Source organism: Cygnus olor, chromosome 5, assembly GCF_009769625.2.
Source record: "Cygnus olor isolate bCygOlo1 chromosome 5, bCygOlo1.pri.v2, whole genome shotgun sequence".
NCBI classification, from domain to species: domain Eukaryota; kingdom Metazoa; phylum Chordata; class Aves; order Anseriformes; family Anatidae; genus Cygnus; species Cygnus olor.
In genome coordinates this window covers 17,237,106-17,262,872 of record NC_049173.1, presented here as the reverse complement: position 1 = coordinate 17,262,872, position 25,767 = coordinate 17,237,106, and the positions used below count along the sequence as shown (strand labels likewise).

At 43.0% G+C, this 25,767-nt stretch overlaps 1 protein-coding gene across 3 annotated transcripts in view; it reads right to left on the bottom strand.

The window, feature by feature from the left end:
* Window positions 1–25,497, bottom strand: part of CCDC88C (coiled-coil domain containing 88C) — a 91,581-nt gene extending 66,084 nt beyond the window's left edge. For 2 of the 3 annotated variants that reach the window (XM_040559807.1, XM_040559808.1), the window contains exons 1-3: window positions 25,112–25,497; window positions 24,904–25,004; window positions 16,780–16,888 (exon numbers count right to left, since the gene is read on the bottom strand). In XM_040559807.1, coding sequence (XP_040415741.1) covers window positions 16,780–16,888; window positions 24,904–25,004; window positions 25,112–25,171 — 270 coding nt within the window. In that variant the 5' untranslated portion in view covers window positions 25,172–25,497. Of the gene's footprint in view, window positions 1–262; window positions 287–16,779; window positions 16,889–24,903; window positions 25,005–25,111 lie in introns of those variants that run through there. The other variant, XM_040559809.1, reaches the window with a different exon arrangement.
* Between the last annotated feature and the right edge of the window lie 270 nt (window positions 25,498–25,767).

The window sequence follows — 25,767 nt, the reverse complement described above, 5'->3', positions numbered from 1 at the left end:
TGAGTGATGAATGGCTGCTCAGAAACCGGAGCTCTATGGGAATTAGCGCAGCCACTCACCAGCAGACATGCCGCAGTAAAACAATTTGTGCTCTTCATACCTACAGTAAGAGTTAATGCTTCGGAGCTGGGCATCTGAACTAGGAGTCTTACTTCTGAGCGCTCGGAAAACATGAGGCTCCCCCTAATTTTAAAAGGGAGGAGCAGACATTTACTGCCTAGAAAACATAATCAAAAACACACCAAGAGTTATAATATGGTACCTGAATGCAAGACTAGATGCTCCAGCACCTCGGTAGCACCCGGTGAATTCACCATTCCCATAAATCTTGGCATAAGCTGTAGATGTTCAGCATCTCCACAACGGTAACGTGTTTGATAAATACAAGGTCCTGAGATCAGGCATTGAAGTTTGAACTTATGACCTCCACGCTACACAATTTCTACTGCTAGTGTAAGTATGTGAGAGATCTGCTGGGTCTCCAAAATTTAGTACTGAAATTTAATGCACAATATTTAAAAAAAAAAAGTCCCTGACTTGACATGCAGTCACCAATGTCAATTTCTAAGCTGTGATATAGAAAGAGGCACAACTGAAACTGAAACTAAAAAGACCATTTGCTGCATTTCAGATGAGCAGATACACGATTCCTTGTGAATTTTGACTGCAAGCCATTCTCATGAGGTACAGGCAGCAGCCCTTTTGAAATCAGCTCTGCACAACGTGGGCAGGAACTAAGCAAACTTCTTCAAATGGTGCAGCCAACAAAATTCAGCTCAGAGCTGCACAACTCCAGGTTCAGTGGCAGGGTTTTTGATACATGCAGAGGGCAGAAGAACAGGAAGAAAACCTGCCCACTGGACACGTTATGTAGAATTTCACATCAACTGTAAGAAAAAGAAACTTGGCCACCCACTTACTCCCTTGCTGTGCCCCACTCCTCCCCATCAGAGAGGGAGCATCTTGCAAAACACTATGCATAGTTGCTCAGTGTGTACATGTTTCATCAGGCTTTTTATTCCCCATTTTACCTCCATATGGGAGAAGATTGGGAGCAGTTAGGGAAAGCAGATGACAGCAACTCAGAAAACAGTTTCTGCTCTGATAAAATACCCTGGTTTTAGGAGGAGAGCACAAACATGTAGTAGCTGACGCTCCATGACCACAAACCAGTACCAGAGATATCGGCTGTTCCCTTAGGGACACAACTCAAACAAAGGCTCCACATTGTAGGGAAGCTGAGGGAGTTGGTTTCATGTTTTATTTTAAACCTGTTCTTCTAAATCAGCTCCCCATGCATCACCTCCTCCCAATGCACACAGCTGTAAACCTATTGGTAAAGGGCCAGGAAAGCTAAACTGTTTATAAGTTTTGGTGAAGTTCTGAATTTTCTTCCCAAGCAAAGAAAAAGCAAGGCTCACTGTAATAGACAGGAGCCAGGTCAGCATATACCTTGCTCCAAGCTAAGCCCAACACGTGCTTATTCTCACCTGGGAGTTGAGAGAGAAAGCAGGGCTTGTGGGCCACAAAGGACCTGCAGAAAGCTCTCCACTGTCCCCCGAAGAAGTCTTTATTAATCACTTTGGGTAAAGAGGCCTTTGCCACATACTCAAGCGCAGCCCCCCCTTGCTGTCTCCTTGTAGCATCACAGATGTAAGTCTCCTAATTGCATCTTTGGTATGCAGAAGGTATGAAATCTTCACAGAAACATGACATGAAAGGCTTTGCTAGTTAGTCACAAACATGGACATTAGAGCCCTTCCTTGGGGAAGGGCCACTACAGAAATCAGATGTTCACACTATATTTCTGCCCATATGGTCCAAAGCGATGAATAATGCACTTTGGAAGAGAGCAGCAACAAAAATACAACAGTGCAGTAAAGCACACAGCATATTAAACAAATAACAGGTGGTGACTGAAAATGCGTTTTTAATGAGCACCTCTTTATGAATGCACACAATGCAAAGTGGTTTCCACTGCTTTGAAACTCACCACTCCTTACTATAGATTAGAGATGTCTCAGTTACACAGAGCTAGGTGTGTAAGCTCTTTAGTTTCCCTTTGGACATCTCTTGGATTTTTTTATATTATTTATTTTAAAGAAATGCATTTAGTAGCCAAACATGAACTTTAAATTCTTAACTCTTAATACAGAAACTTTAGTGAAGGGTAATTTTTTCATTAAATAAATTTGTAATTACATATTAAAAATGTATATTTTGATGTTTGTAATGCATCTGCTTCATCAAATGTGCTTTTCTTCACATGTATACAATTAACGGAGGAAGAAGGCAGTCCAGTAGCTAATGTAGTAGACGGTGTTTGAATTCTCAAGTCCAGATAGGCATGAAACATGGAATCACGGCAGTTCTTCGAAGTGAATCACAGTGTTCCCAAGCTCCTCCTGATTCAGCCCACAGGAAATCCAGTAGCCAAGGACTAGCCACTGCTCCATAGCAGGAGGTGCTCCTGTACCACAGGATGTTAAACATCCTACAAACCATTTCACCAGGGTTACTTGTCCAACTCAGATGAAGCTAGAGAAAAGGGTATAGAGAACAGTCATCTCAGATTTTTCAAAAGCAAGGTTAACAGCAGGACTGGTTAATGGAGTGTACTGCAATAGAAGAGGTCTCAGAAAAATCTCAGGCACTTAATGCGGTCAGGAAATCAGACTTCACAACATCATAGCTGCAGCATAATAAAGTATGCTCAGCTAAACCTGTGCCTTGGTCTGCCTCAGCAAAAGAGCCATATTATCCCACGAACTGAGACAGCAGCTTAAATGGTTACTCATGTCTGAATCTTCTTGCGTGAAGGTCAGTGTTGCAGAACATGAAAATAAACGTATTCCTCCTCTCCCAAGTGCAGCCGTCTTGTTAAATCTCAAAGATGACATATTCCTCGTATTTCAGTCACCACTTTAAAGCCCTGATTCATGCAAAGACTTAGGAGGTTATTACTTCGGCAGGTTGCTTATTTCTACTCTGCATAATACTCCTTGTAACTCTTAACTGCTTTCACCCTTGAGGGCATACAGCATATGTCTTGGGATGAGAACTGGAACAGACTTGCTCTGAATCTCAAAGGAAAATTAATGACTTCTCATTAAAAGGTGAGAGGCAGTAGTTAAACTCTTCCCTCTCCTGTTTCATCCCTTAGAAGGGCAGGGATTTTTCTAAAAACGGTATTTTTCTCTGTTTAATCATTATTTAGATGATACATTAAAAACAAAAAAAGAGGCTCATCTCTGCAAACAGAGATGATTTTATGCTGCTGTGTGTGTATGCCATTAGTCAGCCTAGTTGTTCTGCTAACCACAAACTTCTTAGGCTTCGTAAGTGCCAGGAAACCAGTTTGCTCAATTCATAATTTCTCTTTGATACAGCAGCAGTGGATGCCAAAGAGGAGAAACTCCAAAAGGGTCTGTATCACACAGAGTGGATGATGGTTAAACAAACTGGGAGCGCTCAAACCACCACAAAAATTTCCCCTTCTCTCCATCCTCACAATTGTTTAAGTTTAGCAAGTGGATCTCAGTTAACATTTAAGAGCTAAATTCTACCTTTTTATTAACATGCAAGTTCCCTGAGGCCTTAATATTTGCACCAAAGTACAAAAATCTTCAACATCCTTTAAGAGAAGCAGGAGGAACAGAGAATACCCTTTTAGTACTTTTCAGAGCACCGAGCAAAAAGAGCAGCACTGTAATTTCAGCATGGTTTTTGCCTACTTTGCATATACACAGAATAATCAAATGGCAGGTCTTATGCTAGCCAGCTAGATACCCATACTAAAATAAACCATGAAGCTTATTATACTTGCGTATGTGGGGAGGAGCTGTCTTGTTGAAGCAGCTGACTATGACTGCACCCTGCACTTCCAAATAGCCAAACTTTTTTTTTTTTTTGGGGGGGGGCACCACCACATCCCTCTGGACAGCCCAATTCACTGTAGAAATTCAAGCCATTAAGTGGAAGAGGAAGACAATTCAATGGGAGATTCCTTTTATATTGCAAAGCAGCAGGACACCAGCACAGCGAGCAAACACTGGTCTCTTGAGGCAGCGAGGGTGTAAGCCTTCCTGCAGGAACACGTTCAGACCAAGTGCACTGCCTCTGATGAAGGGGTCACTGTTCCTGAAGTCCAATTTTCTGTTGCCTTATGTCACATACCCTGATCGAAAACACCAGATACCCACCAGAGTAGCAGCACGCTCGACAGACGGAGAGAACCAGTTCTTACAGCCATCATCAGACTGAAGGCTTATGCTGCAAATTTCTGAAATTTGGGAAGCAAGCTGCACGTTTCAGTTCACTGGGACGTGCTTTAGGCAAGTTGGACAAAGTCACTGCCAATAAAGCAGGAATTTCAAAGTTGTTAGACCGATATTGGTCACGCACCCAGCAAAGAAGAGATCCTGCCATAGATTCTCCACTTCTCCCACGTAAATGCATCAATATACAGAGTGTGGGTATTCTGGGGGCAGGGTGCTCCCAGCCTCTTCTGACAGTGGTTCCACTTCATTATTTGCTATTTTGAGCATATTTCACATAAGACAATAAGGTACTTTGATGTCACTTTCTTGCTTTGTAAAACCAGGAACTTACTTCTTTTGCTTTTCTTAGAAGTGCAGCAAACAAAACTTTTCAGACCAAATTAAACATCGTACTTGGAGGGTGGGAAACACGGTAAAAATAAGAAAAAATAATCACTGTCCTAGTTAAAAGTGGAATAAGACAACAGAACAGCACTTGAAAAGGGGTTTAAAAAAATCCATGCTATTTATTCGTAGCAGTTTGTTGTTGTTGTAGAATCATAAACTTCTATTTCAAACATTAGACAACTGTTGCACTGAACACCTCAAACAGCTCCTCACAACCGAGCTGGTAGGTATGAAATATTCACAGGATTTTTTCTGCAGTTTTAGCACTTCCCTTTAGACCTAGGTGCACTTCCCAATAGCTCTCAGGATAACTGGACAGTACAACAGTCATCCGTGGTGAGAAAGGAGCGTCCACGCCTGTACACTTGGTTCCTAGCCTATACAGTAACCAACAGATTGTATACAACCATTCCTTAGCATCCCAGTGAAGAAAAACAATGGTTGTGCACAGCCCAGAGAAATAATACTGAGGCTGTCAACCATTCCCCATCACTGGCACCAGCAGACAGAGAAGAATGGCAGGGAAGCAACTGTGAGGCCATAGCATATACCCACATGGTGCATTTACTATTACTTAAGAGAAAAAAAGTACAATGAGACAGCTCGAAAAAGCAGAATTCAATGCAAATCTTCAACAACAGTTTGTTTTTGCTTTTGTTCTAGTTTTTAAATATGACTTAATATTGGGATGAAAATGACAAGGATTGAGTGTTTCCCTGCCTTTTCTTGGCTTACACACATCAGTTGCACCTCTCCACCAGCTACACCACACAAAACCACAAACTGCCAGAAGTGCGACTCCAAAAAGTGGCTGTAATGGCTTAAATCTAGGGCTAACCTGATGACGTCCATCAGCACACCAGTCAGACAACTGCTCTCGAACGGCACATTCACCTACGTGAAAGTACAACGTACCCAACTGGCAAGCTATGGCCTATGTTTTCATGGTACTGCAGTGGTACATTAAAAACTGCTTTATAAAAAGCTTATATAAATGACTGTGCTGCATTTAATGCAGCTGCTTGTCCCCTCCTTCAGAGCTCTGTATATTAAATACAGTTGGTGGAGCAGCCAAAATCCCAGCTTATACTCAAATTGTAAACCGGGACTTGTATGCTAATCTGCTACAAAAAGCAGAAGGAATCAGGAACCTGGTTGTATTTTAAGCATCGTTCCATAGCGTTTAGTCAACTAAAATTATTCTTCCCTATTAACTTTCTTGGATTACAGAGGCCTTTGAGGAATTAAGATTAAAGCAGCCTGATTGCAGAGACTTCTGTGAGTATCAATAAGATCAACTTGGTTTTATTTTAATGAATTGGATGCTAAGGGTTATAAATTTGAGCATCAAAAGAGATTAAGTCATTGGTTACAAACGCATTTCTACTTGTTTATAAGCAAATCAAACCAACTTCAAGCAATTTGCCCTTTATACATGGGCAGCAGAGTATGTTTCTCACTGCAAAGTCTGCGTGCTGGAAGTGCAGAGCGGTTCGGCTGGGACTGCTACAAAACCTGCTGCCTTTTACTGAGCCAGCCCAGCCCAGCTCTGAGCTGGACGCACCTCTCTTGGCAGCTCAAGGCTGGGAGAGGGTGTCAGGATGGGACCTTCTGTGGGCGTCCAATGGTTGCTGTAAACACTGCAGTCTCCAAGTACTGGTAAATTGCACTAGGCACCTTGACGTTGGTAGAGGCTGCAGCATGCTGTCAAGGAGAAGAGCCAAAACAAACCACGATCTGGCAGCCAGCTTTGGTTTCACAACGTCCAAGGGCATCAAAGCAAAACCGCCTGAAGATCTACAAGATGCTCGGCATCTCTAATTGCGTCAAGTCAGTACTGCTTATAATCGGGTCCTACGCCATAAAAAGGAAGTGCAGTTGCAAGTTAACTGAGAAGGTTTAAAAAAGGAGAAGCCAACTTATTGAGGAGACTTCAAGCAGTAACAAAATATCTGAAATTTGAATCCCCCAATTGCAAGCATGCAGACCCAGTAATTTATAAAGAGAAAAGACTAAGTGAAAAAGGGAGATCAAAATCACCTTTCCAAATCAAGATCTTGGCTCAGGCTACAAAGGAAATGCATACTGGAGGAAACACAGGGCAGCTCACCCAAGCTTGAGATTAAAATGGAGCACTCTGGTTTTGTTTCTTCTGCATGACTGGAATCTGGGAACCAGATTAAGCCTCAGAGCACTGAAGTGTAAGCAAGGCTTCTAATAATGGCAGCTTTTGTAGTCTTCCACTACCAACTCGTACCTTCTGCTTGTACAACTATAAAGACACGTCCATGTGCTGTTCAGATAAGTATTTGCCACAAATCTTGGAAACAAAGACAAAAAAGATACTGACACAGCTTTTTCATATAAAAAAACAATATAAAGGGTGATTGTTTTTCCCCCTTTTTGAAGGATCAAAATCCAAGAAGTAAAAAAGAAACATATTACATTAAAAGGCAACTCCTTGCAGTTAAACTGTAGTTCTGCTTTGAATTGTGGCTACGGTATTGAGAGACTCAAGGTCACTAGTCAAATTAGAAGTCTTATTAAAAAACGAGTAAAGTGTACTTTACTTTTAAGATAACTTCTCAGGACTGATCCTGTTTCTTTGCAATCTGTATCCTGAGAAATGATCCTTTAACTCTACTTTTAATATAAAAATTTAAAGAGAATTCACCTCCTTCCAGTTTCTAGTGGTAAATGCTTATGCCTCCCCTGGGACTCCAGCCACTTAGTTTTACTGTAACACAGCTGCTCCAGAATAAACCAGGCATTAACCTCAGTACGACCCTCCCCTTTTCTTCTAACACACTGCACACCAAACAAACAGGGCTTTCTGCATACGAAATTGATGTCGGACACCCTAACAGATACATTTCCAGTGGATATAGTACATATCGCTTCACCATTAAAAAACAAAACTATTTAAGGTGCCACAGAGAACTTATTTTTCTTCTTTTGCTTCTAAGCTTTACGGCAAATAAACTAGACCTTCTTAAAGTTAGTTCTTTAATGTCAGTAATTAAAGGTGACGTTTTTCTAGAGGAAAACCATAACCTGATGTTGTTTAAAAGTTTTTAAAATACTAAATGACCCAAGATACTTAAACGGGATTCATACCAGATTTTCCTTTGTACAAAGACTGCACGTCTTTCCCACTGCCCACCAAAGGAGCAGATGCCTGTCACTTATCTTGATCACCTAACAGGCTCTAGCGATGTCATTCAGTCTAAAAAAACCAAAACAAATTAAATAAACATCTAGAGACTTTTAATAAAGCTAATTATGAAAGAGAACAGACAGTGACAGCTCCACAGGGACCATTTCAGTCTGCTGAGCAGGTTTTTATTTAGGCACTTTTAGTGGCCATATGACGACCCAGAAGAATTTAAGAGCTTAACTCCCCTTCAGCTCTCTCTCTCAATCATAACGTGAAACAGGAGAGGCAGCAACTCTCCCGTGGCTTATATTCAAATTGCTCACCTAAATAGCTGTGAAAATGAGTACAGTGCACAATCACAGAATCTGCTTTATCTACTCTTTATAGAGGAGCTGTTTGGTTTTTTAAATCCCTCCTTATAAGAAAACAAAATTTGCAAGTGGAAGATGCACGCAACAGCGAGTGACAGCACTGCAATTTGAGTGTGTTCACAAGCAGATGTCATCTCTATTTTATGCTGTTGTAAAGCCCGTACCCTGTGTAAAGTAAGAAATACACCCTTTCCTGTGGTTTGTCTTCAGCACGGTAACAAGCAGGCTAAAACCTCCTCCAGCAGCCAGTTCTGCTCCTGCCTCAGACCCAAGAACGAGCTCTGCAGGCCAGATGCAGCCATTCCTGGCCAGAGCAGCCAAGTCCGCAGCCTCCACAGGTTTTCTCTGCCCTACAGCACTCACATTTGCCGCAAGTCCCGAGGGTCAACACAAAGCTCTAGCAGACCTTTACCAAGCAACCCAAGCTTGGTTTTCAGAAGGAAATACAGCTCTGCACTTGAATAAAGTGGTCTGAGATCTCCCATTAATTTCTGAAACAGATGATTGCTCCTTCAAAATGATGATCCCTGCTGCTTTTAAAGACAGCACAAGCAACCGCCTCAGATCAAGACAGTGTAGAAAAGTATTGTTTACAGCTATTAAAAAAAAGTTAAGAAAAGCAGTGTGTGGAAAGGTGAATCTGTTACAAACCTTTCTAACAAAAGCTATTTACATGCAATTAGAACAGAAAGCCCAGGCCTGCTGAGCAAGATGCAGAGCAATGACGCCTTTGCTCAACAGGGTCAGAGATGTCTCTGGAGCTGACAGGAACAAGCCTTGACACCAAACCTCATCCCAGACGCGCAGCTGTGTAAGAGCAAGACTGAGGACTCAAGCCAGTGTGCCACAGCACGGCATGTGACAATCTCAGTGAAAGCCACCCTGGATTAAAGAATGTTTTTACAGACAGAATGTGCAAATAATATAAGAAAATAAATCACCTTCATTTGCTACCTGCCATTAAAAAGCAGAAATCCCTTGTTTAAGGAACTGCCATGCAACTGTGGGGGATTTGTTTTGCAATCATACTTTACATTTTTGTGGAATTTATCTTCTTGTCCCTTTCGATATTTTTTAAAGGTCTAAATGACACCGAATCCATTACAGAAACAAAACCAATAATGCACTATTTAATTTTCATTACAATCTTTTAGCAAAAAGAAATCTCAAACCTATTATCAAATGGCATGCAGCCCAGTTTCCAACACACCTGAAATTGTCAGCCTTTATACAAAAATCTCAGTTCTCCCATCAGCAAAATTTCAGCTGACACAAAATGGGACATTGGCTTTAAGCTTGGGCAGATGTAAAGTAAATACTGCTGTATGGAGCTATTCCATACTGTGAAACTTCTACAGATTGCCTCCATTTGATTCTGCCATTGTACTTACGCTTCTATAGCGGTCAGTCCTGCATATGATAGGGTCACCTTAACTCTGTTCTTGTAAGCCAGCAAAATGCATTAAAAATACTGGGGACCAGACCAAGAGGCAGGTAGTGCCAGTAGTTGACACCTTCCCTTCCCCAGGTGGTGGACTGCACAGTCACGTGCCAGCCTATTCTGCCCTTTCTCATATTGTAGCTCCAGGAAATTACAGGCAATAAAGTAGTTTAAAAGCCAACCTATTCTCTTCCATCTGTTTGAGGTCACTGTTTCATTCAGTATTAAAATGTACACGGACCCTCAGGGGGAAAAAATGTGCCTTTTTAAGCTCAGTCCTCCATTAAACTTTCCAACATAATTCAATATATCAGCTGAAATGCATCCCAGAATCACAGCCAGTCATCCCAACGAGGCGCCCAACAGCGTACCACTAACCACCTGAGATGGCAGCTCTCTCCACACCGGGAGCCTTTCAAACTGACTTGTGCAGAAACTTGTTTCAACTCCGGGGAAGAAATGGTTCTCTTCCCCAGTTCTTCTCTTTCTCTCTAAAGTGTTTGATAACAGGACCTACGTAAAAAGGTTACAGTCTTGGTGATTGGTCCTGAGTTCCACTTGCAGTGCTGCTGCTTTCAGGCGAGGGCCCAAAGCAGAGAGGCTGCATCACCAGTTCGGCATCTCCCAGAACACCCACCCCACAGCTAGTAGTAATTCACGTGCCTGGCACCCACCACTGCAATAACTGCCCGTCTTCACAGCACCAGTCTGTATACAACCTTCATGTTTTACGATCATGCTACTGCAGAACAGAAAACCCAGCCAAAAGTATTTGTTACTGCAGAACCAAGAAGGCCTCTTTGAGCTAAGCACTGCTTAAATACACATGCAAAAGTCTGCGCCTGTGGCACGTTCAAACTGACTAGCAAAATTTAATGAAAAATAGGAGCAGAAACAAACATGGTGCTGATAACATCACGCTCCAGGTCACGTCAGCGAGAGGGGCAGTGTCTCCCAAGTCTCAGCCTACAGCCTTAGTGAAACACCAAGTATCTCTGACACAGCGTCTTAGTACTGACTTATTTGTTATCCTAACTTATTTACTGTACACTTATAAAAAACACACCTCAGTGGCTCCTCATCATTGTTTCTACGTGCAGCTGCCAACATAGGGCCACAGAAACCTGTATGCTACCTTTGGTAGGTGCACCAACGCAGCTCCCAACGCAGACACGATTCAGGAGACTACATGCATACAGCCCACACAGCTAGACAGAAAAGGGAGAGAACATACACTTAAGAGTGCATGAGATCAGCAAAGTATTTGAATCAGAAAGAGCTTATCTGTTGAAGCTTTTCATGTCTCGCTCTTGACATTCTGGGTTAATAATCTTGGAATTTCAAGCTCAAGATGATGAAAGGCTCCCCCCCACACACACTGCCAAGTTGCTAAATTAAGATTTCTAGGGAACAGAAATCAAAGAAAAGCAGTCACCCAGGCACATTGTATTTAACACGCCAAATGGGTAAGATTAGCAAAAATACAAGTTCAGTTTTATCATCTAATTCAGTAGGCCACTGTGGGCATGAATCCTCCCCCTCAGAGAGAGGGATGTTTTTCTACTTCAGAAAATGTGCATTTACGTGTATTTCTAGCATTTTGGTGTTTGCTTTGCTAAAGACTGGATTCCTAGGCCACTAGAATTAGCCTGCCTAGTAGGGAAAGATTTCAGCTCACAGAAAAGGACATTGCTACTTCCAGAACTTTATTTATAGCTCGAATACAGTTGCCAGTTCAAAACTTGTGCCCAAATCTGGAGCTCAAAGCTTGAACTCCTCTCTGCAGCCTAACCAAGAGCTAGCTCTCAACCTGACTCAGTGCTTCAGCTACAGAAGCAGCAGTTGTTTATTGATCTGGAAGCTACTGGTATTGCAAGACCTCAGCTGACCCACAGGGAGAACAGCTTTTGACCCAGCCTGAAGACAAAACTCTCCCTGCGATGGAGGTTACCATCACAGCACTACTACGGTCCCAGTACCAAAGAGCCCACAGCGACAGCCAAACTTCCAGGCAGCTAACTCCTTTTAATTCACCTGCATGATGTTACTTACCTGATAAAAACCCTGCTGCTTGTACTTGTTTTATAGCAATAAGGAGCAGACAAGTAAAAGCAGAACACAGGCCTGAGTGACACGCCTTAGAAAGTAAGGTATCCTTGCTCACCATTCTCTCTGCGCCCAGCGAAGTGAGTTTAGGTGGGGAGGGTAGGATTTGAGGTGACAGCAAGTCTAAAAATTCAGTGAATGTCTCCATCTTTACTCCTCCATACCCTCGCTTTAAAAAAAAAAAATGCTAAGGGATAGGAGTTTCTTACTGAAGCTCTTATCAAGGCACAGGCCTCAGTCATACCTCATTTCAGAACTCTTATAAATAGGCTTTTTTTTAAATAAAGAGATATTTCCAACGTATTTAGAAACATGAATCAATCTGCTAAGTATTCAGTGTCCATAACTACAGGAACTACAGGCAACACACACAGCCATGACCACACTGCAGCATTTCTTCTCCACGTACTCTGTCTGTGGTCATAATACCCATAAATGGACTGAGCCAAAGGATGATAACATTCTTTTCTCTCCCTCTGCTCCATTAGCTTCAAGTTTTTGTGTAAATTGCAGGAATTTTTGCTTGAGAGTACAGTATATACAGCTGGAGTGATTACTGGCATTTTTGAAGGCTAAGAAACTAGCTGACATCAATCCTTCTGTTAATTTAGCTTTCTTTTATTTTTTAAGCAAACTGGTATCAAAGTGATTTTTAGTTGCTTGAAATACAACTCTTGAATCCAAGCACTGACACACGAGCAGAGGAAGCACAACAAAGCCACTTCAAGCTTCCCCTGCCAGCCTGCCTTAACCTTTTTCCAAAACTGAGTTGTGAGCACGTTCTCCAAGCACTGTGGAGATGGAGGCAGCTCCTCACATACAGACAGTTTGAGTACCAACATCTCTGCAGCATGGCAAAGAGATGGGCTAACACTCCAGATTTTCTAGCTTTCTCCTTTCCTTGTTGGAAGGGACAGAACCAGCAACAATAACTCTTGCACAGGTTGTTGCAGTTTATGGGTTTTATTTATTTGGTTATAAGCATTGCTAACCAACTGCCAGAAGCAGCGACAGTTGCACACCATGATGAAGTCAGTTGCCACAGCTGGGATTAATCAACCTTCAGAAAAGAAACAGAAGGTATCGGGGCAATTAAGGACACAACTCACTGTGAACCTGGGTCAAGCACATTTATTTCAGTGAGGCCAAACATTGGGAGGTTTTGTGATACTTGCACCTGAACTGTTTTCAAGCCAATTTAATTGGACCAGTGGCTCCTTAGGGAAGCTCAGGACAGAAACATTTCAAGGTGAAGAGAGCGCTCAGGAATAGCAAGGTAACTTCACCTCTGTCACACCGGGCATGCCAGTGTCAGCATACGAGACTACTGTTCCCAAATGCATTACCAGCACAAGGCAGCAGGTCAGTCAGCTCCATCTACACAGGTTAGCTGCAGTATTATGGGGTAGGTTTCACCCTTCGTTGAAGACACACAACATCCATCCCAGTGACAAGCAGGCAAGTGTCCCTTCTCCAGTACACTCAGCTCTCTGGTGACCGTTTAAACCAACATCCTCACTGCAGTCACAGGCGGGCTGTTTCTCACTCTACAATGCCGTTCCACACAAAACCGTTCTGAATTTTGGCTTAAAGGGCCTCAATTCAGTCTGAACAAGACGAGACACATAAACCTCACGCTGTGAGCAGCAGACACATTCTGCCTTGCTCAGCCCTTTGCTAAGGTATGGCACCGACTCCAGAAGTTTTATGGCCTGCCATTTCTCCAGCAGCCCAGTGCTTTAGCAGTTATTAAACACAGTTAATGACAGATTCCTTTGAACACTCAAGAAATCCCACAGCAAAATGAGTAATTTGCCTCGTTTCCAAAGAGAAGGCTCTCAGGTCAGTAACAAACCTGCAAAGTGCAAGTGCTCAAACAGCAAGAAACACAGAGATGTTATTGCCTGTTACCAAGAGTAACCATTCTTACATACCTGGCTCTCTCTCTCTATATATATATATATATACACATACACACACACACATATATACATATATATACACATACACACACACACACACTGTAGCAACCAATGCTGTCCCCCCATTTTAAGAGTTAACATTTATCTTCACAGCCATCAACAATCAGGTTTTGTGTATGTGAAAACTGACAAGATAATTCTAAGAAGTCGTTGATGAACAAATTCAGCTATCGAGCTTCTGAAAATGAGAAGTTATTTGAACTGAAAAAAGGCTTCTTCATCACAATTATGATCTGAAGTGTCACTTAGCTTCTGAATATCAGATTTATTTTAGTAGCCACTGATGTCACCTTCCTCAGATATATGGATTCCAGTACCATGAATTAATGCCATCTCTCTGATTGTTCCTGCTAGCACACAGAGACCAATACTTCACACCTACCAGTGTCCCTCTATACAGCATGAAGAGACATTTTCTCATTCTAGGAGACCCAGCCTACCAAATTCAGTAACTAAGCCATGAACTTGACTCGGGTCCGTTAAGCGAAAGGGAATGTAAAGTGTCAAGGCCAACACTGTATTTTTAGAGCTCGTTTCCCTTGAGGAAGCAGCAAATCCATGTTCCTATTGTTTGTCAGGAACTTTTCCCTCCCACTTCTAGTCTGCAACAAAAATTCACAACGTGTGAATTTTACTTTAACCTTGTCTAACATGTCAATATTACTGCAAACAATGCACACAACTCGAACCCGTTTTAAAAAATCTATAGCATTTAGAAAAGGCCTAACGATACTTATATATTCCAAACCATCTATATTAAAAAAAATTAGTTGCATATTGAAAAAACACTAATCAAAACTACTTATCTCAAATCCTAAAACAATAGAAGCCCTCTAAACATCTAACATTAGTACATACGTGACGTTATACTCTACATCAATCACAGAGAGCTCAGTTACAGCACAGACAGCCCTAACTCCTCCCAAACTACCGAGAGTTGAAGGCTGCACAGCATCAGAAGAAAGGGAACCTCAGATTGGCATTGAAATCTTGGATTTACCCTCAACATGTGACTGTGACAAGGACAAATAAGTTTCTTATATAGTGTTATCATCACCAAAAGACTAGCTTTATTTGAAGCTCTGCTGTAATCACACATTCTCAGGAGCAAATGCAAATAATGATCAGTTCTCATGACTGCTCTGTTCACATATAGTATACATAGTCTTCAGGCAGCAAGATTGATAGCACTTGATTTCTGGGCTACAAAAGGTATATCGCTCCTTGCCTCCTCAAAGCCTCAACTACCGTTTTCAATTGAAAACTCTACATCTTAACCTATTTCAGCCGTTCCTAGCTTTATAGGATTATGATTACACAGTCCAACAGCTAGGTCAATGAGACACCAAAGAAAATATCACACAATTGTGAACCACTTTTTTTTTTCCTGAATCTGTTCTCTCTTCATATACTTTTAAAAGAGGTCAGATTATCAAAACAAAGAACTTACATGAATAAAAAGCTTTAGAGTTTCAAGACCCGAAGAACCAAACTCTCAGAAAGTAAATCTAGAGTGGATGGCGAAGGAAGGAGAGAACCTAGTCACATCGACTGTCCTTACATTTAGTCCTTTTTCACTGTAGACTCTGTATACCCCGACACTGTTTGGCGGATAACAGAGAAACTGAAAAAATTAGCTTCAGCTTCTAATTATGACCAAATGCAATTTCCCATTAGAAATCACAAGCCTTAGGAATGACATCACATTGTATCAGCCTCTCCCGTTCTCAACAACCGAGACAAAGGTCAGATGTCTTCAGAAATACACAGTGTCCTCCCACGTCTCAAACCTAAGCTACACCCTCCATTTTCCTCATGCACCTAGAACTTGCATGGAAGAGTCATCCACGTGACTTTTTCACAAGTCCCTCTCTCTCCATTAGGCTTCCTGCAACAAATCCAGAAGCAGAGTGGCAATAACATGGGACAGCAGTAGGCGGGGCTCTGGAAGACAGTGGCATCAAAAGACACTACTGCAGTTAAGCATTACATCTTTTCTGTATTTTGAAGACAGACAGTACACAATCTCTCTTCTGTATGTACAGAAAAGTGAGGTGTCCAGGATTAGCACACTCCGTTTAGTTTTGTCCATTATAGGGCAAACCGTCCACTGAGACATTTACAGGAATGTTTCAACAATCCTTGTTTTTTTCAGTCTGGTTTATACCATGCAACATTCAAATTTGGCAAAACTTGTATAAGAGGCAACAGCAGAACAGTTACTTCTCTCAGCAAGGAGCCAAAATATACACAACAGTGTGCATGCTGAATTTCTATTTAGAGCAACTGAATTCACTCCTATGGCTTTCCAGCAGAACCCAACACGTATCTCGGTCCACAAAACTGCTCAGCTGTCACCACCCTGACTTTAGGGAACACTGTTACAGTAGAGGAACACTGACGGTCAGGTCAAGGATATCACCTAAGAAGTGCACTATTTGTGAGAATTTACAGTTGTTACTGCATTTAGTTCTGATCAAGCAGAAGGTGGCCAGAACTTACAATTAGCTTAACACTTAAAAAGGAGGAAAAGGAAAAAAAAAAAGTACAGTGCATGAAGTCTGTCTTGAAGATAAGATCAAATTCACTTTTCCTAGTTAATAATATATAAATTTGTGTTTGCACATAAATCTAGCATTGAAGATATTTCTGCATAATGAATTTTGGTAGCAACCCTGTTAAGAGAAAGTTACTTGTTTTATACACATTTTATACCCCAAAGCACTATTCCAATTTCAGTAAAGCTCTCCCCCACCTCCCCAAGAGTCTTTCTACTACATGCATCACCAAGAGGTATCACAGCCTTTAAGCACACCTTATATTGAAAAGAAAAAGAAAGCAAAGAGTGGGGGCAGAAGCACAGCCTCTGGCCTTGGGGATACAGAAGGTAGGCTCAGTGTTATTTGATAAGGAAAGCATGGCTGAAAGTACTTTTACACTAACATGATTTCCTCTGTTTCCTGTGGCAAGTTTCTTTTCAAGCCACCAGCTCCTGCATTAGCTGAAACAATAAAACAATCACCACAGATCAAGGAGCAAAGAGCAGAAATCTTACCTGATAGTAAGTCTTAATGTTTCTGACTAAAATGGTCAGGTTTTGAACCCGAAGATAGATATCATTATTCACGTGCTTGTTAACACGTTGGTTGGTTGGCCGAGGATCTCTAGGAACAGAAGAAAAAGAAAATCAATTATTATTCATTGCCTTGGTTCTAAAACTTAACATCTCCTTAATGCACCATTAGGAAGACCCTTAAAATACTTGTTCATTAAATGAACTGACATAACTATGCGTGACATGTATACATTAATTCATGATACAGTAAGCTCATTACCTTTGGACCTATGTGTAACTGGGAAGTCTTCCTGCATGGCACCTACTTTAAGTTAACCCACACTGAAATTCAGGGCAGCTTGCTTCCTTCATTATATATCCATGAAGCATGAAGCATATTTAGTTTGTGCAAACTAGACTGAAACAGCCTTTGTTAATAATGATTTTTATCTTATTCAAATAAAGGGAAGCCTAGAGAAGACTACTAAACCTTGTCTTTAGGGTTTTAAGACTAGAGGAGGGTGTTAACCCCAATCAATGATCACCGTGCAAACTGCAAAACCCAGATATATTATACACGCTAAGGAACCGAAGGGAAAAAGGAGCACTCCACTTTTACTATATCCACATCATCTTGTTAGATTCTCTCTCATATATCCAGTGTGCCATAAATAACAGCTCTAATTCTAGTCTTCAAGTCTTCTTTTTCTAGGCTTCAAGTCTTTATATTTCAAATAAATATTGACTCAAATAGGCATGTAATTCTAGGACAAGGGGAAAAAAAGTTGTGGGAAGATTAGGGAAAGAAATTTAAAGCTTTTGTCAGATTTTAATGGAAGTAACTCAAAATTGTACCCAAAGCAATTTTACTTCTGACGTTAAAAAAGGCAAAAAGCTGCAAATGATTAATATATGTATGTCAGATTCTTTGTGCACACCCTAACACGTTGGCAAGAAAACCTGAAAATCTTTATCTGCCAATACCACAGATCAAAGCCAAGCATTTACCCATAATAAAGGCTCTTATCAGCAAACTCCTCCGCAATCCAAACACCTGCCTCCCAGAGCCCTGCTTTGGCTGTTAATTAAGCCATTCACAGCTCTTCCAGGGCCAAATACTGAACTCTAGCACTGACAAGGAAATAAGAGAGGAATTGATCCAATATTTATTTTAAAAATTTATCTTTCAAAGTTTGCATAAGTATGTCAAAGAGCTTTTACATTTTTTTTCAATGCACAATCACCCCAAAGCACTCCTCTAGTGAAAGCAGTGCTTTATGTATAAATATAGAGAGGGAGATTCCAGAGACAGAAAGAAGACTGTCTTTGCAGCAGATAAAATCAGAGACAGAGTTGATGTACCAGGGTTCAAACAGTTTACTGATGTAAACTGGCAGGGCTCTCTACAGCCCTTACGCCAGGAAAGGATTTGGGGTACTGATTGGCACTGCAACCAAGTATGAAAAAGAGAACAAAGAGGCAACCCTAGCAAGCTTTTGGAGTGAAATCCGTATTAAGGATTTCCAGTTTCTGCTTTTCGCACACCAGAATCGTGAACAATTCCATTTCACTGATGCTCAGATACAAGCGTGGAAGCCATACGCATACATTGCTTGACAATACTGGTCTTCAGCGACTCAGCAAGGAAAGTGTAAATGGCTTGGAGATTATCTTGTCTCCAAGTGTTCTCTGAGCAGATGTTGACAGAATTTGATCCTGAAGGAAGCTGGAAGCTTAGCCTTTCTAGGCAAGGTCATGACAACAAACTAGGAAGCTAAAAGGAAAGAAACTTTCAGTAGAGAGAAGCTGGCCAAGGAGAAGGGCAAGCTGAAATTCCCCTGTTCCACAGTCAGGCAGCAGACCCAGGTCTACAGCCAGGAAAAGAAAGCCTCAACTGTTTACAGCAGCTGCTGTACTGAACAATGGGGAAAGAAAATGCTGCGGTTTTTACACATTATCTGTTAAAAAGCACTTTGTTAAACAATAAAATCCTACAATTTCATAACAATACACTTCATACACATATTGGAGATAGTATTAAGTGGTTAACGCTGAGTCCCCTCTCTACAGCAGTTCCGGTGACTCAACGACTTATGGTTTTTGTTTTCTCTTCCCCAGAAGTTTCCCCAGCCCTGAAATTCATTTCTTCTAAAACGCTGCCTCAGCCTCCAAGCCCCCCTTGCCCTTCCCCTGCTCTTCAGATGCCATGCAAAGCCAGATGGTGCACCCAACAGCTCCTGCTGGGCCACCCCAACCACAACTCCAGCCCCAAGGTGTACCAGCAGGACTGGAGGATGAGCCAGAAAAAGCTTGTTTAAAAACACAACGCTCCCCAAACACGCACAAAACATGGCAAAAAGCCACAAAACACACCCACCAGACACAGCAAAGGAGAGGCTATTTCTTCAGCAGTTACAGACTTGGCTTTCAGAAGTAGATAAGACAGAAAAATCCTCCTTTCAACACGAGACCTGCTTGTCTTTTGGCACTGAAGCTAGTCATCTCTTCAATAACACAAGCAAGGGCCCTCAGAAGCAATTCTAGGACTTTTATCCCATCATCTTCATTAAAGGTAATCAGTTGCCCCGAGAGCCTTTAATGCCCTGACCTCAGGGTTCTCTTAAACCAAAGCCAAGAGCAGTCCGCGGTGTTATCCTGCCTTCTCCTCACAGACACAGAAGTCAAAATGACTGTTGGGATTGCTGAATATGCTGTATAGCTAAATTCATCCAGCAGATGACTTCAGAAAGGACCCTTTTACACAAGCTACGGAAGACCAGCACTGTACATACTTCAAACCACCACATGGCTTATTGTCTCCACAGGGAAAACCAACAATTCCTTCTCATCAACCAATATCCCACTGCTTCCTAATCATCCTTTTTTTCCAATTATTATTTTAAATCCTGGATCAGAAGGGGCAACACGCCGAGACAGAAGGTCTGAGGTAACCTGCTTATGGCAGTAGAGAGCCTGGGAAGGAATGAGATGCCAAAAACATCCCACAAACACAATCTCAAGAGAAGCGAAGATGACTTCAGTGTAAGAGATAGAGAAGCTAAAAAGCCAGAGACAGCAACATACTCAAAACACAACAGACAGCACAACCTGATCTACAGCCGGGGAAAGTGGGAAAATGAAACGAAGTCCTAACTGGGTAAAAGGGCCTGACTAAAATCATACAACAAGAGGCAAGTTCTGTGCTTAAATAAGTTTCTATCTTCGAATACACAGTGCTGTTGGTACCGCACTGTACATATTATAGCCTTGTTCAGTTAGTGACGCTCCATAAATGAGCTTTATTGACAGAAACTCTTCCCAACAGTCACCCTGAAAACTGAAGAGGGTTATTTGGCAGCAGTAACCAGATAAACCAAAAGAATCAGTGTCTGAATGTATCTGAAGAAAATCAGTGAAACCAACCTCAATGAGATTTTTTTTTTTCCAGTTCTGATGTTTCATCTTTCCCTTATGCAAAAATAAAAATTGCAGCCCTCATGTTTTTTAAAAACCACCCACCCGTCACCATCAAAGACCTTCACTAAATAGGATGGAGGCAGTGTGACAGGCATGACCATGGGCAGCCCTCACCAAACAAGTTAAAAAAACAAGCCAAACCACCAGAAGGAAAGTCTCAGGCCTCACTGTATACACAAGCATTTCAAATAAGTCCTCTGATCTGTATGCCTTCTTCAGGCTTTTTATAGGGGTGAAAAGGAAAGGAAGGGCAGGGACATGGGAGCTGAACCGTGAGCTCAGAGGATGTGGGGCTGTCAGCACCAGTGCCTGAATACTCACCCCCTTAAGCCACCAATTAATCAACTAAAAGCAACAAAACAGGGCAGAAAAATATATATTTTGTTTCTAGAATTCAAAATGACAATCCTATTTGAGCAATTTCTGACAAATAATTCAGATAATTAATGAGGAAGCCCTCAAACTGTGCCCAAGGGTCACTGAACATCAGAACAGATCAGAATACCAGGTGTGTCCGGCATCCCTGTCCCCAGACAGCACCTGCACCTCCTCCCGCAGCAAGCTCGCTGACTCCAAAACGCACCAGGCCTGGGTTAGCCCAATTCTCGTATAATTCTCTTTCCTCCCCTAACTTAAAGAGGAATGAGGACACTGAAGGCTGGAGGGGATTCTAAATTGCCTGAAAAATGGAAGTTCAAACGTGATTTTAAGTTAAACGGATGTGTATTTTTAGCCGCCCATTCCTCATGCTGCTTGCTGCAAACCACAAGAAGCAGGCGCCAGCAGCTTGGTTGTTCCTGTCACGAGGCCTAAAGAAGGCAGAATGACTACCTCACCGTGAGGCAGCTGCAAATGAAATCAAGAAAACCATTATTGTGAACTTTTATGTGGTTTTAATACAAATGGTTTAATCAGATGTATTCCTGACACACACTTCTGCTTCCTGAACGTTTTAACAGGAACGCAGAATCTACAGTCAGTCAGAGGGATTAGAACAAGTCAATATTAGAGCACTGAGGTGCCTGCACATATAAATCCCTCACGTAATTTCCCAAATAGAGCTTCCAATAAGAAGTTAAACAGGGTAAATATTTGCTTACACTCAGGGGTATTATGCCACAGCTGCAACCATAACACTGAAGGCAGTCTATTCAGTGTCACCACGTGCTACTTTCATACCAGGAAGTTATACGCAACCATCTAAAAAAGTTCTTTAAAATTTGTCCACAGAGAAGCTCGTTTACCTGACACACACAAATCTGCCAGAAACACAGCAGATCCACTATGAAGACTAACGTAAGCATTACCACATACAGTGTGTTAACCTGCTACTGCAAATGTGCAAAGTTAACACGGCCTCCATGCACAGACGCGTTGGGGTACACACGTGGACTGAACACAGGAAGAGGAAACCACCCATTTACAGCAAAATGACTTGAAAAAAATTAAGTCTTTAAGGTACAAGTGGGAATCCAAATGCTGCTGTATGCCTCTTCCTACTGGATTTACCTGCTTAAGCACCACAACTCAAAGCAATGCAATCTCTAGCTACCTTTTTAGAAGGGTCTCACGCCATCAGGGGTCATCTAAAAAAGCCATGCAGCAGAGCCCAACAGCTGGCTGTCTACTGACCAGGCCGTGGCAGAATCTGCCTCATCTCTAAAAGAGAACAGGGCAAAGACACAGCCCTGTTTTCACTCCTTCCACACAGCAGGGACCCGACAGGCAGGAAGAGGGACAGACATCACCTACCACCTCCCTGGTGACATGGTCGCCTTGCTGATATGAACCCACTATCTAAAAACATCGACGCCACAACATCACAGCACTGGGATCTTCTCCACCCATTCCAAGTTGCCAGACAGCATTTGGGAAAAATCCAACCTATTACAACAGGAACTGGAGAATGACTGAACTAGCACAGCCCTCTCTGCACCTCAAACATCCTTACTTTCACTCACTCTCAACAGGTATATCTGGATTTCTTCACAGAGCCACCAGACTTTCCAGCCGCATATGAGACTTCAACTCTGCTTAGCTGGAGGACAAAAAGCATTTTAGATTTAATAAGGAAATTCAAAAGAATTTGGCTTCTGAAACCTTCATCAAAAGAAACCTGTTGGTCTGCAACAAAGCACTGCATCACACCCGGTGTCTAGATGTAAGGTCATATGCCTGTGTTATTTGTGCTCCAGTAAGCAGGCAAACAGAGTAACCTGAATAACTAAAACTGAAATAACACACGGGCAAGAATACAGCTACCCACAACATGAGGGCAGCTCTCTGCAAGCACGCACATGTATGCATGCACACATGCTTTCAGGCAACGAAGGGTATCATGGCATACCAAATTCTATCACACTTGTTAAAGGCCCTCATTAATACAATTTCAGCAGGAACAAATCTCAAGCCAAGCACTAAGAGTCATCCTCAGGGACCAAGGCTTGCCAAACCCGTGAGCAAGCATTTTAAAAACACATTTATTTTTCTATTCTGAAAGCTTTGTGGGGCAGAAACACTCCTTGAAAAGCCTTCCACATTTACAGGTAAGCAGTAATTGTATTGCAAGTTCTAAAGGTTAGGTCAGAACAAATGAAGGTCACAGACAGCACCCTGCTCAGTCGGGATACGTAAATACAGCCAGGATCTTTCCTTAAACAGGTTCAGGCTCTCAGTAGAAACGTCTTAATTTCAAGCTCCCCAGCCACCATTAGAAACACTGCCAAAGCTGCCTAAAAGGGGGAAAAAAAGCTCCAATTGTGAATAATGGGTCAGTTTCCTACTCAATCTTGCCTGTGCTTCCCTCAAGAACACTGCCACGCTGCTGGCAGAGATTATCTTTTGGAAGAAACAAGCTTACTTTCCTGACTGCCTGAGGAAAGTAAACATGCCAGGGCATTTCTCACCAACATGATAACCAAAAAAAACCAATGTGATAACCAACAAAACGCTAAATAGTGTTCCTGCACTGTTAGTCACACTTAAATAAACACTTAAAAAAAATACACTTAAATCACACTTAAAAAAATACACTTAAATTCCTCATTTCAAGAGGCTTCTATTGTTCGCTCTGTCCCCAGAGCACCATTAAGTTGCTCCATAGACCCGAACAATTTTATGTCACCTTAGATATTTCAACTGGCCAATTACAAAATACTTCAGTTTTTTTATTGTATATGTCAACTGATAAAGCACTTCTCAAATCTATCACTCACTTCAGAATCTTACAGTCATTCAATACCACAAGACTTCTGCCTATTTAGTACTTAGTCACTCCCAATTTTGGTTACTAAGTTCATTTTCCTTGTTTTGAAATAATTAATTCTTTCACACATTAGAGAACGGTGACAGTCCAGTTAGTTAAATCTACAGCAGACTCACAATTGCTACAGGTCCTTGACACTTCGGTTGGTTATCTTTAGTGCTTTTTTTGGTTGGTTTATTTGGTTGGTTGATTTATGACCATTGCGTTTGGTGCAAAATCCCATTTCCCACATTTTGGAAAAGGTACAAATCTGCGTTTGAACGCATATGCTCAAGGCTCCAATTTGCAGAAACTTCTCTTTCGGAAGCATAATTATTCCTTAGAAATGCTAGAATTTGCATCTTCTTTTTACAACTAACACTTTGCTCCATTTTACACCACTACTGCATCAACCCCAAGCGGGGTGACTGATCTGGGTCCTTCTCTGAATCATGAATCACCTTCAGATCTTCATCGTCCACGTTCCAGTACAGAATTTCCACCACGAAGAAAGCTCGATTGCTTTTACAGCTGGAGCAGCCAGGTACCAGAAGATAACAGAACTTGCCAACTTGAGAGGGTGGGACACAGATTCTCACACTTTTTTTTAAGTTACTTTTCAAAAAAAAAAAAAAGAATTATGTTTAAAGATCCTAATATACACTCTTCATTTATGTGCTTGAAGTTGGCCTAACTTCACGTCACTGGTTGAGCTTTACTTGGTTTCGTTCTGTGAGAAAAGGGCAGTGCCAGAACTGGGTGATGTTGGATGCTTCCTCACCTGCAAGTCAAATACCTTTCCCTGCCAGCTCTTTATCAGATGCATTTCAGAGTATTTAAAAGCAATTACAAAGATGAAACAGAAACAGCCAGGATCTGTGCGTAGCAGAGCAGTGACAGGAAAGGATGTGGTTAAAAATGGATGCTTTAGCAACGATTTACTTCAGCATTAAAAGAAAAGAGTTATTTTCAGTCTGGGCTTTTAACCTACTTGTAAGTTTCCTCGAGACGTATTTCTACAGCACTGCCTGAAAAATACACTAGCTACCAAAGTAAAGTTTTCTCTTTGCCAATCTGTTTTTAACGCCAAATCTTACACGACCACGTAGACACGCTTCAGATGCGGCCTCCCCAGTAAAACTTCATCTGATGAAGCGCTTTCGTTTCCTTATGTACCCTGCAACACAGCCTCCCCTGAAGGGCGCGAGCACGCGAAGAACTAGGCATCCGTTTAAAAGCGTGCAAAACCAGAAGGAGCTGAAGCAGTAAAGCAAACCCCGACGGGACGGAGGGTTGCATTCCCCCCCTTTCTTTTTGTTACTTTCCGAAAGGCGTCGGAAGGGAGGCAGACGCCCGACCGGTGCCGTTCCCCCCGCCCCGTGCCCCCCGGCACCCCCGCTCACATCTGCAGCATGATCCTGTTGAGCAGCACGCCGTCCGCCAGCTCCATGTACATGCCCAGCTTGTCCTCGCTGCCGCTCGCCAGGGCCCCGAAGGTTTTCACCTGCCAGGGAAGGAAGGATGAAGGACGGAAAAGAGGGACGGGGGAGTGCTGCGGCCGAGGCAGGTGCCTCGGGAGCTGCCCGCCGGCCGCCTGCCCCCCGGACTCACCCAGGTCACCAGCGGGCTCTGCAGGAAGAGCTCCAGGAGCTCGGAGACGGTCACGTCCATGTCGCCGGGAGGGCGCGGCAGCGGGGCCGGCTCACTCGGCAGACAAAGGCGCCGAGCCCATGGCCCCGCCGCCGGGCAGCGCCCGCCTACAGCGGCGGCGAGCAGCGGCTCATCGCCCCCCGGCCCGGCGGAGCGCGGCGAAGGGGAACGGGGAAGGGAAATGGCGGCGGGGGGCAGCGGCCGCCCGCGGGGGGTGCGCGCGGAGGCGGGAGGCTCCTGCGGGGCCGCTCCCGGAGCCCGCGCGCCGCGGCCCCGTCCCGGCCCCGCTGCTACCTGCGGCGGGGCGCGGCCTCGCCCCGGCCATTACAGCCCGGCCGCCGTGACGGGCGGCGCCCGCCGCCAATGGGAGCCGCCGAGCGGCCGGCGCGGGCCAATGGGAGGCAGGCGGGGGCGGGAGGAGACGAGGCGGAGGGTGCCCCCGCCCGGCCCTGAGGTGGCTGCGTGTGGCGTGCGGGGGGCAGCTGAATCCGTGCTCAGCGCCAGCGGGCAAAAAGGGAAAATCTCTGAAAAAAAGGGGGGTGTACACGATCTCACGCCCGCTTCCAGTAAAACGAAGCGAGGTGCAAGCAGCACTCGGTCCTCGTTGCTGTCCTCAA